Source organism: Macrobrachium nipponense, chromosome 4 (genome assembly GCF_015104395.2).
Source record: "Macrobrachium nipponense isolate FS-2020 chromosome 4, ASM1510439v2, whole genome shotgun sequence".
In the NCBI taxonomy this organism is placed as follows: Eukaryota; Metazoa; Arthropoda; class Malacostraca; order Decapoda; family Palaemonidae; genus Macrobrachium; species Macrobrachium nipponense.
Window position 1 is genome coordinate 29,466,897 of NC_061100.1, and position 24,712 is coordinate 29,491,608.

The window sequence follows — 24,712 nt, forward strand, 5'->3', positions numbered from 1 at the left end:
GGTGGAGGAGGGAGACGCGCGCCCTTACGGCCCCTAGGATAGGGCGCGGTCCCGTGCGCCCTCCCCTGACCGCCGCTGAGTCGCACTCCAATAGAAGACCGCACTGTGGTATTTGCGGTCACACTCCCCGAACCTGCATAGAGCTATCTTGCAGGTGCAACAGAAGAACCGGGTGTCTCTCCTTCTGCCATTCATATGGCACACCCAGCACCGTTTCTGCCTGCGCCCTTCTAGGAGATCCAGTGTGTGATCCCTTGGCATCAGCCGACAACGCAGGGTCCACTACCCGACGAGAGGGGTGGTGCGGCGGGGGCGGCCAGCACGGGGGCGGCGGTACGAAAGGCGGGCGGCGGAGCAGGGGCGTCGGCAGCAGGGGCGGTGGCAGCAGGGGCGTCGGCAGCAGGGGCAGCGGCAGCAGGGGCGTCAGCAGCAGGGGCGTCGGCAGCAGGGGTGGCGGCAGCAGGGGCGGCAGCAGGGGCATCAGCAGCAGGGGCGTCGGCAGTAGGGGCGGCGGCAGCAGGATGACCGAAGTAGGCACCCCTAAGGTCTGCCCTTTCCTCTACGGGCAGATCTACAGCTCGGGGCAGGGGGTCAGTCATGGAAGGCCACTCATTGGGATCAAAGTTGATGAGGGCTTCCCCGGCTACCTCTAGGAACTGTATGTAGGACAACCTCAGAAGATTGTCACCGCGGTACCCACAGTACAGTATGTAGGCATTTTGGAGGGCCAACTGAAGGATGTATTTGAGGAGCTTCTGTGTCCACCTCCTGGTTCTCCTGGCGAAGGGATAATACTGGATGAGCTGATCAAAGAGATCATCTCCTCCCATGTGCCTGTTGTAGTGCCCAATGACGGTAGGGCGCTCTACACGAAACTGCTCATACACAACTCGGCCCTGTCGACGTGTCTTCTTCCGCTGTACGATCTCTTCTTGGACAGGTTCATGGCTCATCTTAAATCATGGGAGGAAGTTCGGACACCGAAAATGCGTCTCCTCTTGCCAGATGTTGCGGATGGCTAGCGAACCTCTTGAGGGAATTCGGGGCCCCACGCACCAACTGAAGGGTACCACTGACGTGAACACCTGCTTCATACGTTTCCTGGGCCAGGGATACCGAGTTATAATAATTATCCATTAACAGGTGGTATCCCTGGTTACGGAAACAATCCACAAGACTGAAAACTGTGTCACGCAGAGTGGAGAAGCCCCCGGAATACACCGAAAGGTCCACGACGTAGCCAGTGTTGGCCTCGGTAATAAAAAAAAATTTCACACCATATTTCTTCGGCTTCTTGGGGTTATACACTTTGATGCTTAGACGTCCTTTGTAAGGCATCATCCCCTCATCCAAAGAAAGGTTCTTTCCAGGAATCACGAGAGTTTTACAGCGTTCACGAATATAATCCAACACTGGGCGCATTAAAATGAGGCGATCAGAGTTATTCCGGGGTATGGCCCTTCGGTTGAAGTCGTTGAAATATCTGTCCAACGCCAGGAAAGTATCACGGGGCATAACGCCGGGCACATTGGGCGTACCTAAGAAAAAATTAAGCCTCCAATATTGCCTGACGTTGGAAGCAGGCAGCAATCCAAAAAAAACGTGGAGCCCCAAAAAATGCGCCATGTCAGGGAGGTTGCAGCCTCGCCAGTAATACGATAATGTCGTGCGCAGTTCATCACGGCAGTACCTGGCGTAGTCCGCCGTCTCTGCTACCAGGTACTCCAGCAATTCCCGCGTAAGGAAAAGCTGAACGAAACCCAGAGGAGTCAGGGGAACAGGTACGGTGAGGCCAGGATTTGCCGTGAATGGATGCATGTTAGGTGGTGTGGGGTCGTCTGTCTACCCATCGTCGCTCTCGGACGACCGACCTTCACCTTGGCTGGCGCGACTATCCGACCTCTACATGCCCCTGCGCGCGCATCCGCACGAGCACGAGCACGGGTACGATTTCGCACACGAGCCCCCCTCACTGGCCCATCTCCCTCACTCAAGCCTTCGCTTTCTGTATCATCATCATCGGCAACAAAACTAGAACCAAAATCATCATCCTCCCCCTCCTCAGATTCCCCCTCATATGCACTAAAACTACTGAATTCTAATTCACTTTTGGGATGTGAGCCTCGAACGGACATTGGGGGCAAATATTCGTCGTCATCACTATCATCGGGAGTTATGTCCTCATCACTGGATGACCAACCGCCATCAAAATGAGGACTTGCCACATACTCTCGATCGAGCCCTGATAAATATTCGTCAATGCCCCTTGGTTTGAGCCCTCCCAAATTCCTACGAATGCCCCTAAGGACAGCCCGATGCTTCCTTGGGGTTACTAACGGCAAATGAGACACTTTAAAAGCCCTTTCATCGACACGTGGTCGCACAGAACGGCATTGAGGAGCGAGGTCAGGTTGGGTGCTTGGTCCTTCCCCAGCATCCAAGTCCAAAACTCTTCTAACACGATCCCTTCCGACGGGTAAAACGCGCCTTTCGCGTTTCATACGAAGTTCAGACATCTCTACGAACGTCCTGTAGCAACACAAATGTTCAAAGTCTCGCACAAATTCAATCAAACACGATTGCGCCAAAAGATCGCTGTCGGATGATGCGCCGATGATGCTGGTTGAAGTGAGAAGGAAGGATTTCGTGCATGCGCACTTGGGTCGCGCTTGTAAACAAAACAACACCTCAATCCGTGAACTCCCAGCATCCCCCAAGGCGCGTGATTCAAAAGTTTTCGGCTGGTAGGCCTATAAGTATTTTTCCGCGAATTTAAAAAAAAAAAATTTTGAGTCGACGTATGGTACGTCCATTCGGCATACGGGAGACATTTTGACTCTATGTTTAATACGTCCATTCGGCGTTTAAGGGTTAAGGGGGAACATATTTGAAGAGGGAAAACAGAATATTCGCGTTTTATGAAGCCAAAATTGCTAAGGAAAGTCCGTTCTATCAATTGTTTTCCATGCATTTTGGGAAATTCTTAGCATTCCTTCGTGAAAAGTATGGATTTTATGCAAACGAAAACAGGACATAAAGTTAGGAAAATTATTTATCTTTTCATTGATACCACTTTCAAGATCCTTTCCAAACTATAATGCAGAGAATATGGGATCCTTAAAAACTTTCGCACTGGGTACCTGGATTAAGAGCTACTCTCGTTTCGCTGAGGCAGGAGTGGAAAGTGTAAAAGACATAAGGAACACTTACAGTTGCCAACTGTTATACTATCTACCGGCTTAACTCAGGTAGGAGACCAACCCACACATCTGTCTTGAACGGGAACCCTCGAAAGACAAGTGCATAGTACGAGTCAATCACGCAACAGTCTGACTTCCCTCTCCAGGCGGTTGCTAACTGGCTTATTTTATCTTTATGTAGTTGAGCTTAAACCATTCAAATAAGAGATAAGACGAAATATGACATAGCATGCTGCGGCTCATACGTGCATTTCATTAATATGTGCAGTAACAATCGCATCTATGACGTGCCTCATCTACTAAGCTCCCACCATTCAGTACGCTGAATTTTTTCGTGACATTCTCCACCCCCCAAAAAAAAGTTTGGAAGACTCAGGTGGAATTATTAGGCAAGAAAACTCTAAGAGGACAATCCGCCAAAATCAGTTGTGGCCCAAGCTCGTCTGCAGCGCTACAAGACGAGGTCGGCCCTCGACTACAGTACAATGACATGCAGAGTGATCACCCAAAGGAAATTCAATACATACAATCAAAGAAAAATACAATAGTAGATGCATGTGTTACAATACAATGTACATAGCAATAGCAATCATGGATACACCTGGGTGTCACTAGCAATGTAAATCAATGGCATGAGAATCAATTCAAAAAGCATCAATAATAAGCATGAGACATAACAAAAAGCATCAATAATAAGCATGAGACATATTGCAAGGCCTCAATAGAAATGGCCACGTCAGTAGTAATCAGTGATATAATACATGCAAGTTCAAATGAGTATAGCAACTCAAGTGGCCTAATGCACCTCATGCAATGGCAAGATTCATAGCTATCAAATGCAATACATCAACTGTTTACCACTCGACCTTCATATTCTGTTGTCTGTCATACAATTAAGAGATTTACTGTTCTGACTAGCAGCGTGCAGGTCATGGTTTGTGCGACTTCGCACACTTCATTCTGGTTCACACAAACTCACAATTGCTCCTGTATAGTCTTAAGAGGAATCAACTCTCGTTCCTCTGGGTGACATTGAAGCAAAATCAGATAATCACACTCCTTTCACTACTGTGGATGCCCCTAGTAACACTCCCATTGTATACTGAGACACACCCACCAATGGCCCTACGCCTTGAAATCCCTTCCCGACTTCCACACTTTACAGATCGCCTTGTAGCAGGAACACATGCCAAGCAACAAAGCAAGCAATCTCCCCACAGTTATGTTAATCGTACCGGCTGACAAGTTTTCCCACAGCCACACTTTCCACTTTACATTACTTTGTACATGCAGGGCAATTGGCTTGCCAAAATACAGAACACAGAAAACTCAAACACATGTACTCACCACAGACACCAGATACTCGGGGCTAGGCGCTGTGCTGTACGCTGGATATAGCTAGGCTAGGCTAGTCGAGACACGACCACAGCCGAGAATCACAACACAAAACAACCAACTGAGAGCCACAACCATACAACAACTTATCAACCCGACAAATCACTGTGCAGACAAACACCAACAGCTCGAAACAACACAACAACCATACAACAACTGACCCCAGCACACAAACCACCAACACCAACACTGTCCCCAGGCGCCAACTCACAGACATCAAAATGCACAACCAACCTCTTCAACTTCACTACAACCAGACAGAAACACGCACAACATTTTTATAATATCAAAAACAATCAAATCACACAATCTCTCAATTGACCATGAATGGATAAGACCACTGCCAAACCAACTCTATGACTGAATATCATGACTTTCCGTAACAGATTCTCCACTGAAAATCTCAGCGATCGCTACAACAGACAATACCCATATGCTTATGCCCGTCATCAAACCACTCCCATTCATCCCTCCACCGATTTTGCTCTCTCTCTCTCTCTCTCTCTCTCTCTCTCTCTCTCTCTCTCACCCAACCCTCGAAGACGTTGTCAAATTTAAACTATCATTATCACTCCTCCATAGCCTCTTGCTACGATGCCAACTATTACACAGTTCCATCTCAAATCCACTCTACCATTCCCCGTCTATGCTCAGTAGCCTTTACCAACACAATGTCTCCAGCGGAGTCAGTGTTCCTGCTCTGTAATCATGTCTCTCATGGAGCAACTATTTCATACAATTTACTATATTACCAGAGAACATTTAGAGGCAGGAATTACACACGTAATTTTGTAGTGTATATTCTTTCAATCTTCCCACTGAGTGAAACAAATTTCCCACATTGGAAGACTGGCATCCCCAACGGGATGTTTTAAGGTCTGTTTTGTTGTCCTGGGATTTTTTAACATTGTTACCTTTCAAACTCATAAAATATCTGCGACACAATTAGCATATTTCCTCTAACTTTATGAGGAAACCTGCAAGGATCTATGCACAAGCACTGCTGACATAATTCAAAGGGCAAGTGATGTTGAGTCCTCGACCTTGGAGGCATATTGTCTCAGGCTAGAGTCTCAAATAAAGAAATATGAAGAACTCAACTTGAAGTACTTCAGTCAACTTAGAGAAGAAGGGTTCTCTGAGCAAGGCCTTGATAGAGCACAACTCACTGCAAAGCAGCGCCATGCCAACCAAATCATCATGCAAAGCACTGAAATTTTGGAGAAACTAAAAATCGTTTGCATGGATGCCAAACCCCAAAATATTGCAACAGAGGTTAGACCATTGCATAAGGTTAAGTTGCTGTCTTTGTCACTACCAGAATTTGAAGGGATCGATGGAGAATGGTCCCCCTTTTGGGAAGTTTTCGAGTCTAACATTCATTCTCATCCAGACTTGAGAGCTGTTGACAAATTTTATTACCTGAAGGGATGTTTGAAGGGTGAAGCATTAGTTCTGATTAACTACCTAGACGCCACTGACATGTTGAAGAGATTGATTTAATTGATTTAGGGAGTGATAAGAACCATTGACCTGGCATACACTTCTTTTTGTGGGGCTAAAGGCCGAGCGCAGACGATTTAGGCCATGTTCAAACAGACAGCATGGCAGACGAACGACAACTTGTTTCGTCAGCTCTGACTTGAGTTTAATTTATGTACTAGTATAGGGTTGTAGAAATTAATAACCCTTCAGATAATTGGTTTGTATTTGTACCTATCCTAACCCATATTTTATCCAAATCCTTAGCTACAACCAAAGTTTGAAACAGCCAGTCATACTAATCTGTTTTCGGAAAGTGCCAGTATGTAGAATAAATTTTATAAACTTACCCATTTATTTCCACGAATATAACTAGAGGTCACTGGTTTTGCTGACTAAATAGATAGGATTTGTTTTCAGTTTAGGAGCGAATTAAGATGTGTGTGTCCAAACTAGGCTAACTTAAAGCTAGGTCGATATACAAATTTCCATATAGGCTGGGTCGCCATGATTGGACGGACGATTTGAGTCAATGGACATTCGATAGGAAGCGGTTTCGTCTATTAACGTCTAACTTGCTTATTTAAGACGTAATTCCCTCTTTTCCTTACCTTAACTAAACTTAGAGCCCTTTTACGTAGTTAGCCTGTCGTAATATTGGAGTTTATGAGAATGATTGTGCATAGACTTAGATTGAACAATTTTGCATGGGTTTATATAATTACATGGGCATAATAGAACATTTAGCTAAAATCAGGTTAGTCTGTATACTTAGCATTACCATTTATGATTAACACACCTTAGCTTTACTTTAACCGTGTCGAAACTTAATTGAATTCCAGGACCAAACTGAACTGCCCTGGGGAATCTTATGGCCTTGGCTTAATTTATTCAAAGTCCTCATTAGTTTAACTGAACTTACCTAAATTACTCTTACCTGATTTTAACGAGCCTACTTAAACTTACGAAGCAATTTATTAATCCTTTGGATTTTTTTACACAAGTCTGAAAACTCGTAATGTGCACGGAAATACAATTTACTCTATTACCAGAGAACATTCAGTGGAAGGAATTACCCTCGTAATTTTGTAGTGCATATTCTTTCAATCTTTCCACTAAGTGAAACAAATTTCCCACAGTGGTATTAATGCCCTCTTTACATCGAAAGGTTGTCAATTTGTTGATGCTGATGATTGTGTTGACAATGGTTTTGGGTACTGGATGCCGAGAGAATGGTTTGTATCTTCTTGATGGAAAACCAGGCACCAAGTCAACTTTTGTAAGTAATGTTCAAGATTATGATCTCTGGCATCAAAGATTAGGGCATGTTGGTCAACAAAAATTTAAGGTTTTGTGTTCTCATTCAGATGATGTGAAATTTGCAAATGTGAATGATGACATGTTTGTTGCTTGCGCTTTAGATAAACAATCAAGGCAAAGTTTTCCACGTTCAATCTCACCCAACGTTTCAGAAGTCCTAGATCTCGTACATACAGATCTGTGTGGACCACTTCCTGAGAGTTTAGGTGGAGCCAGGTATGCTCTCACAGTTGTTGACGATTATTCTAAATTCGTCAGTGTTTATTTTATAGCGAATAAGAAACAAACCAAGGACTGAATTATGGAATATGTTGCTCAATGTAAAACTCAGAAAGGAAAAGTACAGAAGGTTTTCAGATTTGATAATGGAGGTGAATTTATTAATAATGATTTGCGTTATTTTTTTAAGAGTAAGGGAACTGTATAACAGAGATCTGTTAGGTATACCCCTGAGCAGAATGGTGTTGCCGAAAGGCAAAATAGGTCAACATTTAAAGCCTAGAAGTATGATGTTTAACGCTTAATATTCAAAGAAATTATGGGCAGAAGCTGTCAATATTGTTGTGTATGTTTAGAACAAAGTAAAGTGGTCCGAAAGTTCCACCCACGAAAATCCACCCACAAAAATTCCTCCCAGAAAATTCCACCCACGAACATTCCACCCATGGAAAATTCCACCTACGAAAATTCCACCCTTCGAAAATTTTATCTAATAACATTTTTTTGTTCCTCAGTCTCTTTCCCCCTCTTTCTGTTTAATTAAATTAAAACAACTATCATCATTAAACAAGCATCATTATTTAACAACCACCATCTGTACATAATAGTAATTAATTTAAAGAACTATCTTCATTAAACAACCACTATCTTTACAGAAGTGCATTTGAAATTTTGTTTACTTAATTTAAATAGTTGTCTTCTTTAAGGTTTCGTTGGTGAGACCTCCATAAAATAACTAGAGCCATTTCTTGTTTAGTCTATTTATTGAAGCCATTTTATGTTTTGAATATTTACAATGGCCTTAAATTTATTACAAGTGAAAAGAGAAAGAATAAATTGTGTGACGAGGAAACTATGTATACTAGAAACAGAGATAATTCCGCCAAAACGAAAACATATTGGCGATGCGAAGTATTTTATCAAGGCAGCAAGGCTCGTATTCACACGCCTTGTAATTGTAATGAGCCTACATTGTTGTATTGTTTGGGTAAGCATACTCATGCCACTTCACAAGCAGCTATTGAAGCACGAGTTGTTGTGAGTGCAATGCGTGATACAGTTTATGGAGGATGTGGATCATAGACCATAGATATAATTGCAGGCGCCACTAGACGAGAATGGAAAATCACGGCTACAAAATGTGTACTGCTTTTCCCGTAATATTCAGAACTGGAGACGAACTACTTTAGGGATTCCTGCTCCTCCGACATCTCGCACAGGATATGAAATTCCAGATTCTTATGAATATCATCCTGATGGATCACTTTTCTTAGCGTATGATAGTGGTAAAGAGGGCTTGGACATTATTTTAATATTTCCAACGGAAGCAGGGTTGGGTGATCTATCTGCAAATAACATATGGTCCTGTGATGGAAAGTTTAAGGCTTCTCCAAATCTCTGGACCCAGCTATTCACGATCCATTTCGTTGTTAAGGGAAGGTGTTTCCCTCGAATTTTAATAGTGCTCTAAGAGCGTCGCTAACAAGTATCCATCCAAATTTGTGGGCACTTTGCTCTTCACTCCAATAAGTGGAGGCTCTTACCTAACCTAAAATTATTAATCTAAGACGTGAAGACGCGGCTAAAAAAGAAAAAAATACAAGTCTGTAAATGAAAGACATACATATCGTAGAAAATTAAGAACCATCACGCATTATCGAATTTTTAAAAGGTACTATACCACATAGTTTGCCTGAATAAAATTTTATATATGTTTTTCTTTATATTATCATCTGATACAGGTTGAATTAAGAACAGATTTTAACTAATTAAAATGCATTGAAATGTTTATAATTTTGTATTTTTATATTTTCACCTGATTCAAAGATAAATTCTTTTTTTTACATTATCTGTGTTTCTATTTCCCATATTTTCCATTTATTCAATCTTTTTTGGGTGGAAATTTCGTGGTTGGAATACATGGGTGAAATTTTCGTGGGTGGAATTTTCTGGGCGAAATTGTCGTGAGTGGAATTTTCGTGGGTGGAATTTACATTGCACCCAAAGTACCCCATACTGGTGCTAATAATTGTATTCCTGAAGAGAGAGAGAATCACTGGACTGCCTGTGGATTATTCTAATTTGAGAGATTTGGTTGTAATGCATATGTGCATGTACCTAAGCAGGTTAAGGTGACAAATTGGATGCAAGAAGCAAGCGTTTGTTATTTGTTGGGTATGACAGAAGAGCAAATTGTATCGCTTGTTCAGTCCTGATAAACCAAAGGGTATTTCTGTTGAGCATAGTGTTAAGTTTGATGAAGGTAAGTTTACTGCTTGCTCTGTGGGTGTGACAGGTGTAAATGATGTGTTTATTCTCCAGTGGCTGATTTGGTCGAGAGAAATGATATAGAGGAAGTTCCTGTTGATGAGGAAGAAGGTGAGTTCCTTAAAACTGAACATGGTGACTTTGAGGGGGGGAAATGTAAGTAAAAGAATTAGTGGGGAAATCAATGAGAATGTGCAAGATAGGAGGTACCCACTGAGAGACAGAAAAAGGAAAGAGTTTCCTGATTTTGAGATGTATACTGCATTTTTTATTGTGGTATTTGTGTTTGAAGATCACTTTGAATCAAATACTGTTAGTCAGGCCCTGGAAAAATGCTATGAACGAAGAGATTCAGTCTTACATAGAAAATAATGTGTGGGATCTTGTTGAGAAGCCTGTTGGTAAAAATGTTGTAAAATGTAAATGAGTTTTTAAGATTAAGCGGAATTGTGATGGGGATGTTGCTAAGTTCAAAGCTAGACAGGTAGCTGTGGGATGCTCACAAAAATATGGTATTGATTTTTGAGATACCTATTCCCCAGTTGTTAGATACAGTACGCTGAGACTTTTCTTTTCTCTGTCTGTTAAACTTTTAAACTTGATCTGCAAATTCACCATGTTGGCATTTCTACAGCCTGAAGGTTTTGTAAAGGATAATGGTAAAGTGTGCAAACTGAATAAGGTGTATGGGCTCAAACAAGCAAGTAGATGTTGGTATGAGAAAGTACATATTCTTGTTGGAGTTGGTTTCAAACAGTTTATGTATGAACCATGCGTCAACGTGTGGAAGAAAGGAGCCAAACTTGTCATTGTTGCACTTTATGTTGATGATTTTTCCGTATTTTTTGATATGTGCCATGTTGAAAAATTGAAGACTGCACTGTTTAGTAATTTTCCTACCGGGGGTTTGGGAGAAGTTTCAGAATGTCTTAGTATGAGAGTAACGAGGACTGAGATAAGTGTCAAGTTGGACCAAGAGCCTATTGTAAAAAAATGTTGTCTAAATTTGAAATGCTAAATTGTGTTAGTGCTAAGACTCCAATTGAAAGTGGTCTATTGTTACATAAAAGTAAAGACTGTCCCAAAGATGTGCCGTATCAACAAGCGATTGGTGGATTGCTGTACTTGTCATTATGTACTAGACCTGATATTACTTATGCTGTGAATTATTTGAGTCAATTCAATTATAGTTATGGTCAGAAGCACTGGCATGCTGTTCTGAGAATTTTCAGATATCTGAAGAGAACTATGGAGTTTGGAATTAATTATTCAAAATCTGAAAATGACGTGACAGGTTTTCCTGATGCATCCAAATGACTTTGGAGGGAGAAAGTCTGTTTCAGGATATGTTTTTAAACTCTCTAATGGTCCTATTAGATGGAGGAGTAGAAAGCAGGATGTGACAGCATTATCGAGTACTGAAGCAGCGTACATAAGTATTACCCATGCGTGTAAAAAGGCTGGGTTTTTTTAGAGGAAACTCCTCCAGTTGACAGTTGTTTCAGCTTTGAGATTCAAATTCTGGAAAATTTGATCGTGAGCAAACTGCTTCCTCAACCATGCGTTTACAAAAAGTACCACTTTCCAAGGTTGGAAATGGCACTTATCTAAAAATGACCTCTTATAATCGCTGACAGAAAAGTTGCAAGAAACACACTTTTTTGTTTTAGGTTTTCAGATTTTGGTGTTACATTGCCAATAATGCCTATCGGAGCGTAAAACACACTCTTTGCCACACTCCAGACACTACTTCCTTAGGAAGGATGCCGTGATCTCTCAAAAATTGCAGAGCTTCTACATTTTTCTTAAAAAAACAGCTGATAGCCTCGTACTTAGTTACGTTACAAGCTCCACCACAAGTGCCAGCCATGACTAAACTGATATTGGAATTGAATGATCGTATTTTCCAACAAGGAAAGATTTCAATTTCAATTTGAACTGCCTTTTTCAACGACATCCATGGAAAAAGGAAAGAAAACTACTGAATATAATCAATCTGAATAGTGATTGCCTGATTCGAAATGAAACTCAGCTAGGTCAGCAGGGATAATAAACGCCTGAGGGGAACACATGCGTAAACAGGTTGTTATCCTAAAACAGATCTGATGAAGTCCACCAAAAATAAGTTGACAATAGTAATGCTTTTACTGCAGGTACTGTATTCTCATTGGAGAATCTTGCTTAGTGGGTGGAGTCATTGCACATGTAGGCAAAATTGTCACAGTGCTTATTGTCAGGAGTGGAAACAAACATACGAACATAACAAGAGCTACCCGGTGTGACATCGTGAACATCAACAATGGAATTAGAAAAAATTCCTGACTAATTGTAATTTGAGTATTTTTTTTTCTCTGTTATTAAAAATTTGTGAAGGTTATGAACTGAAAACAAGTTTTTTGTTTTTATGTGTTTTTCCCAAGAAAAATATAAATTTTAATGTTGGAGGTGGATGGAGTCTTCCGAAAAATAACAAAATCATTCCCTCCGATGTATACAACAGCTAAATTATACCTCCTGTTCCAGAGGGGAAGATCTCTAGATTCTAGGCTAGCTATCAGGCCTCTGGGCCTATGGTAAATCTCAATTTCTATGCCCTTATTCTAGGGCAAATGGGCTGGCAACTGCAAGTGCCCTACCACCAAAACTCTGAATACCATGCCATGCCTAGCTTTTCACGGGGGACAGCATTTCCTCAACAGACGTCACTGCGTCCATTGTGCCACTAGACTGCACGATCAACCAACGAATTACGAAAGTGACTTAACCCCCATGTAAAGGATAAAGGAGTCATGTCTCAGGTTTTTTCTAGTTTTATTTACAAAAATAGATCCATCTCAACAATCACCCTCACATAGCAATCACTCAACTCTCCAAAAATGCACTGATGAATTTACTGCAACCATACTCGAAACATGAAACATATGGGCTATGCTATCAGCTTCAAACTCAAGGAAACCTCTGCAATTTAGTTACACCCAACATTACACCACCGCAGTATGCAAACATGACAGTTATATTTACTCAATCAATCACACCTTAAAGACATAAGGAGCACTTACAGTTCCCAATTGTTATACTATCTACTGGTTCAACTCAATCAGGAGACCAACCCACACATTTGTCTCGGATGGGAACCCTGGAAAGATAAGCGCATAGCATGAGTCAATCACACAACGGTCTGCCTTCCCTATCCAGGCGGTTGCTAATTGGCTTATTTTATCTGTAAATAGTTGAGCTTAAGGGTTTCAAACTTACACCAAACCATTAAAATAAGTGATGAGACGAAATATGACGTTGCATGCTGCAGTTTGTATGTGCATTTCAATAAAATGCGCAATAACAATCACATCTATGACGTGCCTTATCTAGTAAGTTCCCACCATTCTGTCAGACCCTACAGATTTGGCATGAGTTTGAAGCGAAAAATCCCATGCATTTAATTTTTTCACGTCTTATGTTATCTATCTCCTTGATGCTCTTACCATACAACTTGATGTCGTCCATGAACATCATTTGGTTAATTCTGTTGCATCCATCTCCTGCAGTACTTTTATCATGGGAATCATGGCTACTACGAAGAATTGTTGTAATTGAGTCGCCTTGAAAGATCCCTGTCCTGATGTTAACCTCTGCTAGTCTTATCCCAGAGCTTGTAAGTACAGTATTCCAGTTGCACATTGTATCTTTTGGGATACTGATGGTGTTTTCCTCTGGCCCATGTATTTTCAGACATTCGATTAGCCAAGTGTATGGTATCATGTCGAAGGCTTTCTTGTAGTCAATCCATGCCATGCTTAGGTTGGTTTTCCTTCTCTTACTATTCTTCATTACCATTTTGTCTGTCAGAAGCTGGTCTTTGTGCCCCAACACTTCCTTCTGCAGCCTTTCTGTTGGTGGGGATGGTGTTTGTACCTCTAGGTAGTTGCATAGCTTTTCATTGATAATACCTGTTAGTAACTTCCACATTGTTGGATTATTATTTGAGGGGTGGGGGGCATTCCATCACAGTCCTCCAATTCGACTGGGTGGTACTTATAGTGCAGGGTTCCTGCTCCCTTAGGAGTCCATCACTTTTCTTACTGTGTGCGTTGTTTCTAGGAGCACTCTCTTCCACATGAGTCCTGGAATTACTTCAGCCTCTAGTTTTTTCAGATTCCTTTCAGGGATCTTGGGATCATGCTTAATGTTCCTGTGATTATGGGTACAATTTCCACTGGCATAACCCCATATCCTTCTTATTTCTATTTGCAGGTCTTGATACTTATCCATTTTTTTCCTTTCTTTCTCTTCAACTCTGGTGTCCCATGGTATTGCGACATCAATGAGTGACTCTCTCTTCTTGATTTTGTCAATCAGCGTTACGTCTGGTCTATTTGCAAGTATTATCCTATCTGTTATGATACCATAGTCCCAGAGGATCTTTGCCTGGTTGTTTTCTATCACTCCTTCAGGTTGATTCTCGTACTGCAAGGTAGCTGGTGCTTCTTGCACAGGCTCCAGAGAAGGGCTTTTGCTACTGAGTCATGCCTCTTTTTGTACTGGTTCTGTGCAAGTGCTGGACATTCGCTTGTTATGTGGTTTATGGTCTCGTTTTTCATATTGCATTTCCTGCATATGGGTGAGATGTTATTTACATCTATCGTTCTTTGAACACATCTGGTTCGTAGGGCCTAATCTTGTCCCACTGTTATCATTCCTGTTTTCTTCTTGAGTTCTCCCCTTTGTAGCCATTGCCATGTTTCATCGCTGACCAGTTCTTTAGTCTGTTTCATGTGTTGTCCGTGCATTGGTTTGTTGTGCCATTCCTCTATTCTGTTTGCCGTTCTCCTGTCTCTGTATATTTCTGTGTTTTCGTCTACTTTTATTAGTCCCTCTTCCTATGCACTCTTCAGCCACTCGTCTTATTATTATTATTATTATTATTATTATTATTATTATTATTATTATTATTATTATTATATTAGGAAGTATAGTAATAAGTTTATATCAGCTAAACCTTTTTGAGTCTACGTTGGTTTATATGCGTCAACTCTCATCGTGAAGTTTGTTCTAAATAATAATAATAATGATGATAATAAAGAATACTAACAAACTCTTTTCTCCAAATTTCCCAGTTTCGGAGGACATTTCTCATCACTTTCTTCCCGTGCCTCTACAAGCAACACTTCATCTCACACTCTTTCGTGGCCACGTCCAGCAGAGGTGACGCTGTCGGGGGAAGAAGAGGAAGAAGAAGAGGAACAGTGGGGAGGGAGCGAGAGGGGGAGGACGTGAGGGCAGGAGACGAAAGTCGAACGAGAAGTGACCAGTGGCGAGTGAGAATGAAGGGAGGGAGATCGTTGAGAGAACCGATAGTAGGAGTGGGTGGCGTAGGGAGAGGAGACATGGCTAACAAAAGGAGAGAGGAAGAATGTATGGAAAGAGAACGAGGAAATAGCCCAGAAGACAAGAAAAGGCAGGGTCCCGTTGATGCCCCAAGAACGAAATCAGATTCTTCTGGTTACTATAAAAACTTGGCGTTTCCTAAAGGCGAGAATCCTACAATTATTTCAGAGTAAGTAGCAACGAGTAATCAAGTCTGTTTTTGTTTCTATTCTGTGCGTACCCTAATCCCCCTACGGCCCCCCCCCCCACACCACCCCCACCCTCTCTCGCTCTCTCTATCTCTCTCTCTCTCTCTCTCTCTCTCTCTCATTTTCCCAACATCTCCACAGAAAGAATTCCGTCTTTGCGAAAAACAAAACTCTTTAATATATTTCAAGAAAATAATGTAAATAACTTTCTTTGTCCCCTCTATGTGTATTTTCCATTTTTACCTTCTGTTACTTCTGTCGAATTAACGCCATAATCTTTGGAAGCTTGAATTTCAAGTCAAATGGCCCCTTTGGTGGGCTTGCTTCATATGAATAGTTTTCATCTTCATAATAATAATAATAATAATAATAATAATAATAATAATACTAATAATATAATAAATAAATAATAATAATAATAATAATACTCATATTCGAGCTATACAACAGCTGCTAGCTGCAAGGAATATCCCGTTATCCAAGTGACACTTGTTTACATTTAATTTCCTCGGAAAATTAACAGCACCAGATTGGGTGCAGAAAGTAAACGCCTCTTAAATATACCTATGTCTCTCATACTATGATCGTCATTTGCTAATAACTACAGTGAATTATTCAAACATGGTTTCGTGACGTTTTAGTATGATACGTTAACGCACCCTATTATATATATATATATATATAGATATATATATATATATATATTATTATATATATATATATATATATACAAATGAGGTTGTGTCCTCGAAACGTCAGCATGTTTAATAAACGGACGAATGCTAGTTCATGACGTCTCCTTCAGCTCCTTGTTTTATGTTGGTTGATAGCAACGCTTCCCATGTCCATATATATATATATATATATATATATTATATATATATATATCTATATATATATATATATATATATATATATATATAATAATAATATATATATATATGGACATGGGAAGCGTTGCTATCAACCAACATAAAACAAGGAGCTGAAGGAGACGTCATGAACTAGCATTCGTCCGTTTATTAAACATGCTGACGTTTCGAGGACACAACCTCATTTTCAAAGCTGAAAAACGCAATTATAATATATAAAAATGTTACAAAGACTTAAGAATTAAGAAAATTACAAATTAAAATATATTAAAGCTTTTAAAAAATAAAAAATAAAAAAAATCTAATATTCAACAGACAGAATGCAAGAAACAGGGCGCTACCTTTCAGTAGGGAAACCAAGGACCTAATGACAAAAAACAGAGACAGGTACAGTGTTGTGGAGGTAGTTTGATTGTTTAAAGAGAGAACAAGCTTCTTAATGTATAAAGTTTCAGTTATTGGTAAATGATGAGGTGAGGTGGCTCTGGAGAAAATTTTAAAATGTTTATATTCAATATGTTGTTTACTTTTTTTGGCATGATCGCGTACATTAGAAATTTTGGATTAGTTAATTTATTACCTGTTCTGTTACTAACTCCCCGATGACAATCAATTCTGACTTTTAGTAGGTGACGAGAAGCCCCACCTTACATTTGGGGCAAGTATGTAAATAAACGACGTTGGAAGTCATCAAGGAGGTTAGTTTGTTCTTTATGTCTAAAAAAAAGAAGCAATGGTTAATGGGTTCTTGGGTATAACTCTACTGTTAACTGCCAGAAGGTGTCGGTGAATAAGGTCATTTAGCTGTACATAAAAAGACTTATGAATAAAAGGAATACTAAAGTAAAATGCCAACTTGAGTACAGTAGAAATATTAAAAAGAGGAACAAACTTACAATTAAGAAGGTTATGCAATTGTTTAAAAAAAAAAAAGCTTGTTCTGGAGAAATGAGATTTCTTGGTAGAAACCAAACCAAGTGGAAGATAAAGTATTGGATAGGCCCTGTGGAAGAGAGCACTTAACCCTTAAATGCCGAGCCTCTATTTCCCAAAGTGTCTCGTATGCTGGCGGCGTTCTGGAGTTAGCGCCGAAACGGTAAAAAGGTTTTTTTCAAAAAATCACAGCACGCTTAGCTTTTAAGATTAAGAGTTCATTTTTAACTCCTTTTTTTTGTCATTGCCTGAAGTTTAGTATGCAACCATCAGAAATGGAAAAAAAATGATTTTATATAAATATTGGAATATATGACAGCGCAAAAAATAAATTTCACATATAATTATACAAATCGCGCTGTGAGCAAAACGGCTAAAGCTAATGAGTTACTCTTTTTTCGTTGTATTGTGCACTAAATTGCAATGATTTTGGTATATAACAAATTGTAAAACGATCAAAGCAACACAGAGAAAATATTATCACAAAATGATGCATGAATTCGTAACGCGCGGACGTAAAAAGAGGTTTTTTTAGAAATCCACCATAAATCGAAATATTGTGCTAGAGACTTACCGTTTGTTGCAAAATGAAGGTAATTGATTGAATGTTACAACAATTTAAGACTTTTAGCTTTCAATTGGAGTTTTTGACCATTTCGGTCGAATTAAAGTTGACCAAAGGTCGAATTTTTTCTATTTAACGTGATTTATATGAAAATATTTCAAAACTGATAAAAGCTACAACCATGAGTTATTTTTTTTTTTTTTTTTGCATTCTACATGAAATTGCACACATTTTCATGTATAACACTTTATGTAAGGCCTAATAGAAAACAGTGCGAAAATTACGGCAAGGTGACTCAAGCATTTCTGAGATTTTCGGGCGAGTTACCGTGAGCGGAGGGAAGGAAAAAGGTTTTTTCAAAAAATCACCATAAATTGAAATGTTGTGCTAGAGACTTCCCGTTTGTTGTAAAATGAAAGTAATTGATTGAATATTACTAGACTGTAAGAGTTTTAGCTTACAATTGCACAAGACCGAACACAGTGTCACACAGCGTGGAGAAGACACCGGAATACACCGAGAAGTCCACGACATATCCAGTGTTGGACTCCGTAATAGAAAATAATTTTACACCATATTTCATCACTAAATGACCAACTGCCATCAAAATGAGGAATTTCGAGCTGCTCTCGATCGAGCTCCAACAAGTATTCATCAATGTCCTTTTGTTGGAGGCCTCCAAAATGTTTATGAATGCCCCTCAGGACACCTTGATGCTTCCTTGGGGTTGTAAAAGGCACAGGATGTGGTCCTTGGACACTTCCGGCCACACGAGGTCGCACAACACGGCGTTGGAAAGCTGGGTCACCTTGGGTGCTTGGTCCCTCTCCAGCATCCAAGTCTAAAACTCGCCTCACACTATCACAACCGACAGGCAATACGCACCTTTCACGCTCCTGACGACGTTAGGACATCTCTGTGAACGTCCTATTACGTCACAAATACTTTAACATTCCCAAAAGTTCTGCAAAACACGAATGCAGCAAGAGATCGCTCTCCGACGACGAGTTGCTGATGGTTGCAGGTGCGAGAAGAATGTAATTCGCACATGCACGGCTGGGTAACACTTGTAAACAAAACAACAGCTTGATCCGTGAACTCCCAGCATCCCTCAAGGCGCGTGATTTAAAATTTTGCAAACTAGGCCTATAACTATTTTTCAGCAAATATTTTTAAAAACTTTTTGTAGTCGACGTATTGTACGTCAATTAAGCACCCAACAGACAATTTTAGTCGACGTATAATACGCCCAATAGGCGTTTAAGGGTTAAGGAGGTTAATTTTAAATCAAAATGACAACTGCTATAAAAATTTGTACCTAAAGCAGTAAATGTTTGCTTTCTAAAAACAGAAGTACAGAAGCCCTGATCGTTTTGGGACACAAGTTTATCCAAAAATGCAAGTTTATTGTTTTCTTCGTAATCAATCGTAAACTTAATGTTGGGATGGGCTAGATTGGCGCATTCAAGAAACTGATCAGCTTGCTCTTTATTTCTAAAAAGTAAAAAGGTATCGTCTACGTATCGTTTGTGAAATAAAGGCAGAAAAGAGAGGGGACATTTGTCCAGCAACTGTTCCTCTAGATGGCACAAAAAGATGTTAGAAAAAACTGGGCCAAAAGGACTGCCCATGGCCATACCTTCAACCTGAGTGTAAGCTGTATTATTAAAAATAAAGGCAGTGTCATGCACTGCCAGTTGCAACATTTTCTTAAAATTATCATAATTAAAACCGTGAAATAAAATATATCATTGGGTAAAAATGTTGTCTAAGATTATTTGTATTGTCTCTTCCACAGGGACATTGGTAAAAGGAGACTCGACATCCAAGCTTACCATAAATAAATCAGAATCTTGCATAAGAAAGTTGTCCCTAAATTGTTCGGAATTTTTGACTGAATAATTATTTATAGAAAATTCATTTAATAAGGGCACTAAAAACTTAGCCATCTTATAATTAGAGGTTTCGTAAGAAGCAAGAATTGGTCTAATAGGGACACCGTCCTTATGCACCTTGGGCAAACCATACATCGTTCCATAAGTCACCATTACTCGGTCAAAAATTCCGAACAATTTATGGACAACGGGGAGTTTGTTACAGAACAGGTAATAAATTAACTAATCCAGAATTTTCTAATGTACGTGATCATGCCAAAAAATGTAAACATATTGATTATAAACATTTTATAATTCTCTCCAGCGCCACCTCACCTCATCAGTTAGCAATAACTGAATCTGTATACATTAAGAAGCTTGTCCCTTCTTTAAACTATCAAACTACCTCCACAATAATGTACCTGTCTTGAGTGTGCCCCTGTCTGTTTTTGATGTCATTAGGTCCTTGGTTCCCCTCCTGAAAGGTAACGGTCTGTTTCTTGCATTCTGTCTGTTGAATATTAGATTGTTTAATTTTTATTTTTTTTAGTTTTAATATTTTTTAATTTGTAAATTTCTTAATTCTTAAATCTTTGTAACATTTTCATATATTATAATTGCGTTTTTCAGCTTTGAAAATGAGGTTGTGTCCTCGAAACGTCAGCATGTTTAATAAACGGATAAATACTAGTTCATGACGTCTCCTTCAGCTCCTTGTTATATATATATATATATATATATATATATATATATATATATATATATATATATATATATTGGGATACAATCCACAATGAAGTAAATTCCTCTTGTAGTTTAAAATATATAGTTCTTGTATAGGATTAGAGCTTTCGAGCATCAACTGTGGTCTTGTTCACTAAAGTGTGATATGTCACCTCAAGGAACTAACAAGTAAGAGCACAAACATTTGAAAAAACAACGGTTAGGTAACAGCTAGTTCATGTTATGAATGATCAGGCGGTTGAGCCCTCGTTCTTTCCAGAATTCGTCTTGATCTACGTGGGGGAATGTTTCTATTGTCAACTGCTTGTTCTATGGTGGTTGGGTGGTTTGTTGGAGAAATGACCTGAGTGGAGTAAACAGGAGAGGAAGCAGCATCATTATTGGCACATATATTTCTAAAGTTTGAAATTTTCCCTTTCCTACATATCTCTTCACAAATAGCTGTATTTTCTGTAATGCCAGTATTTCCTGCAAAGGTCTCGTTTAATGAAATTAACGCCCCTTCTACTACTCGTCTCAAAGTCCGGTCGTTACATGCAAAAACAACCTTGGTACCTTTAAAATTTATTGCGTGGTTTTTCTCCCATGTATGTTGCGCAATTGCACTGTATGAACTTCCCCTTCTGCAAGCAGCAACGTGTTCTTCCCTTCTCTTATCAATGGAACGTCCGCTTTCTCCCACGTAACATTCATTGCAATCACTACAAGGTATTACATATACTCCTACATTCTCTCTATTACCCGGGTTATTTTTAATGAGTTTCTTCTTGATTGTACTGTTGTACTGAAAAACTACGTTGAAGCCGTTCTTTTTTCCTTTAAGCTGCCTAGAAAATTTATTAAGTTCTCTATTATAAGGAAGAGCAAGAGATGCCTTAAAATCTGCCTTTTCAGTTATATCATGAGGGGCGTAAAACATCGATCTAGCTTTAGATAGAGACTGTAGTATAAAAACTTTGGGTAAAACAGTTTAGTAAAACTATCTACCAAGAAATTTATTTCGGCGTCAATGAACTGGGGATCACATATTCGGTATGCTCGAAAAAACAAATTGGTTAAAACGTTGTGCTTTACTTTCGGTTCATGATATGAAAAGTAATGAATATAGGTGTTTGTGTGGGTGTTCTTCCTATACACGCTGAATTTAAAGTCACTACTCACTGTGTCTCTATGAACTACCATATCTAGAAAGGGAAGCCTATTTTCCATTTCCTTTTCCACTGTAAATTTAATAGAGGGCAAAAAACCATTAAGCAACTCTAAACCTACGAAAGGCTTCCTCGCCGTGTCTATAAACAATAAACATCATCTACATACCTAACCCAAATTTCAGGCTTGATGTCTTCCGGTAGTGTGTCAACGTAAACCTTTTCGAAAAATTCCATACATAAGTTAGCCAATATAGGGGAGAGGGGTGAGCCCATCGAGACCCCGGATTTTTGTTGATAGAACGAACCATTAAACTCAAAAATTGTAGATTCAACGCAAATGTTAATCAAATGACAAAATTTATCTATGTAAATATTATCTGAGGCTAATTTCTTCAAGTTGTCGAGCACGACAACTTAGAGGTACGACATAATACCTGGCTTCTTCATATATATATATATATATATATATACATATATATATATATATATATATATATATATATATACGTATATATATAGAGAGAGAGAGAGAAATATATAATTATATATATATATATATATATATATATTATATATATATATATATATGTGTATATATATATACATAGATGCACACACACACACACACACATATATGTGTATATATATATATATATATATATATATATATATATATATATATATATATATATATATATATATATATATATATATATATATATATGCATGTATACGTGAATTGCGTGTATGTGTGGTAACAAAGTCATAACAGATTTCTTTCATCTTTTTGTACCTGGGTACAGTTAAGCCAATGTTATTATATTTACCATTACCTTTATAGAAACTATTTTTTGTCACTCTTAAGTAACAATGAGCTAAGTCATCATTTCTATATATACCTACCATTGTTAGCTACACTTAGATTATAATGAGCTAAATGTTAACAACTTTCCTCCAAAACCGACAGATTATTCAAAGGCGCCACTCAGCGGGGTCAAAGTCCATACCTCGATCCGCTCACTGGCGTTAGCGACCAGAAAAACAAAAAAGATGAAATCCAAGATGACTTTCTTATTTGCCCTCAAGATGGTGGCACCGTTCACATGGGAGTCGCCCCCCTGTCTCCAAGTTCGAGTTGGCCAAATTCTGGCATGTCGAGAGGGGCCATAACCTCTGATTGCACTGGAGGTCAAGAAACCCTGGGACTTTGTAAATCTATAGCAAGTCAGAGAGAGGTATATGAATGGATTCTTTTCTTCTTGGCTGGTCAGCCACTTGTGTCTTAATCTGTTTGTCAAAGTTTATTGATTAAAGTAAGATGTAGTAAAATTTTGTCATTGTCAAAGTTTAATGATAAACAGACAAGCCATAGTAAAAATCATTAATTCATTATATTTGTCTCGTTTGCTACGCTTTATCTCAACAATCAAAATCTTGTTTTTGAAAGAAATGCGCATCGGATCTCTCCTCTCTCTCTCTCTCCTCTCTCTCTCTCTCTCTCTCTCTCTTCTCTCTCTCGCTCTCTCTCTCTCTCTCTCTCTCTCTCTCTGTCGAAGATAACCCACATCTTTCCTTCTTTCCAGGTGCACCCAAAAACAACTGAAAGTATAACTAAAGCAGCGAATGGGGTCCACAAGAATACGTTGGTATTAAACGCCTTGGTATTAAACGCCTCTGCTGAATCAGCAAATATTGGGACCACTACAGCATTCAGATTTATAGACGACCCCCTTTCTGATGAATCCAACGTCAGCGTGGATCAAATACACTGAAAAACATTACTTCAACCACAGTGAGGCACAGCCAATGATAACTTCAGTAAAATGAAAGGGGCAGTGTTTAGGATTAATGCATTTCATTCCTAAGTGTTTGTAACTATGTTTTAAGTGTCTACGATGCTGATTTCAGGTCACATATCCACAAGTCTTTATTATTATTATTATTATTATTATTATTATTATTATTATTATTATTATTATTATTATTACTACTACTACTACAGAAGATGAACTTTATTCAAATGGAACAAGCCCACAGGTTCCATTGATATGCAATTCAAACTCCCGAAGAATACAGTGTTCACACGAAAGAAGCAACAGAAGGTAAAGCGAAATACAGAAAGAGGTCAGTTATCAGAAAAACTGAAGAATTAACAAATTAATAAATAAAATAAAAATGTAAGTAAATATTAAAAACAAGTTGAATTGTATTAGGTTAGTAATGCATTGAATCTTCGCTGGAATTTCTGGAGTTCCAATTGCACTACATCCTCGATCAGGGAAAGGGAAACTGTTCCACAGTCTAGTGGTGTGAGGACTTCCGGAACTGAGAAGTTCGACAGCGAGGCACATTTACCGCGTAGTGGTGCTGCTGTTCAGCGAATCTGGTTGTTCTCGGCAGGAAAATGATATCAAGGATCATCTGTGAATGTGAAAGATCTGTTAAAATAAAACTTATGAAAAGGTGACAGACAATGGACCTATATGATGCTAATTTCAGGTCACATATTGACCAGAAGCCTGGAATGGTTACCATTCATTTATATGACAACAGCAAAAGACAAACCAACGATTTATAAATGGTACAACGTGATGGCACTACCAAATGTACCAATTCTAATTTTCTAGACTTTTTCGTATGAAATATTAAATTCAGGATGGTCAGTCAGTGAAAACTTTATAATGATCAGCTCACCTTTACTTTTTAATATTTGTCATAATTGTACTGACCTCAGATAGATAATGTCTCTGGTTGGGTAAGTGTGTGTAGTGTCCCTCATTATTTTTCCAAAGAGTGGTCTTATTTATTATATTTCATTGAATGAGAAATGTTGTGTGCAGTCTGTGCCAATAAAATATTTCAGTCATATGAATTAAACTTATTTCCTTCTCACTTGTTCGGGAAGTGCACATTAATGACAGTACACAGATATTTGAATGATCTGTTATGAAACAGCTGTACTGAAATGGAGTTATTAATTTCAGCCCTCAAATGGCGTGTGTAAATATATACATATACATATATATATACTATAATATATATATATATATATATATATATATATATATATATATATATATATTATATATATATATACTGCGTGTTTTAAAATTAGA

At 39.0% G+C, this 24,712-nt stretch overlaps 1 protein-coding gene across 1 annotated transcript in view; it reads left to right on the top strand.

Annotated features, from left to right (window-relative positions):
- The window catches only part of LOC135211626 (uncharacterized), a 234,915-nt gene extending 210,474 nt beyond the window's left edge, over positions 1-24,441 (top strand). Inside the window, exons 7-9 of the mRNA XM_064244910.1 lie at positions 14,999-15,438; positions 22,564-22,831; positions 23,180-24,441. Of these exons, the coding sequence (XP_064100980.1) occupies positions 14,999-15,438; positions 22,564-22,831; positions 23,180-23,368 (897 nt within the window). The 3' untranslated portion in view covers positions 23,369-24,441. The remainder of the gene's footprint in view (positions 1-14,998; positions 15,439-22,563; positions 22,832-23,179) is intronic.
- The last annotated feature ends 271 nt before the right edge of the window (positions 24,442-24,712 follow it).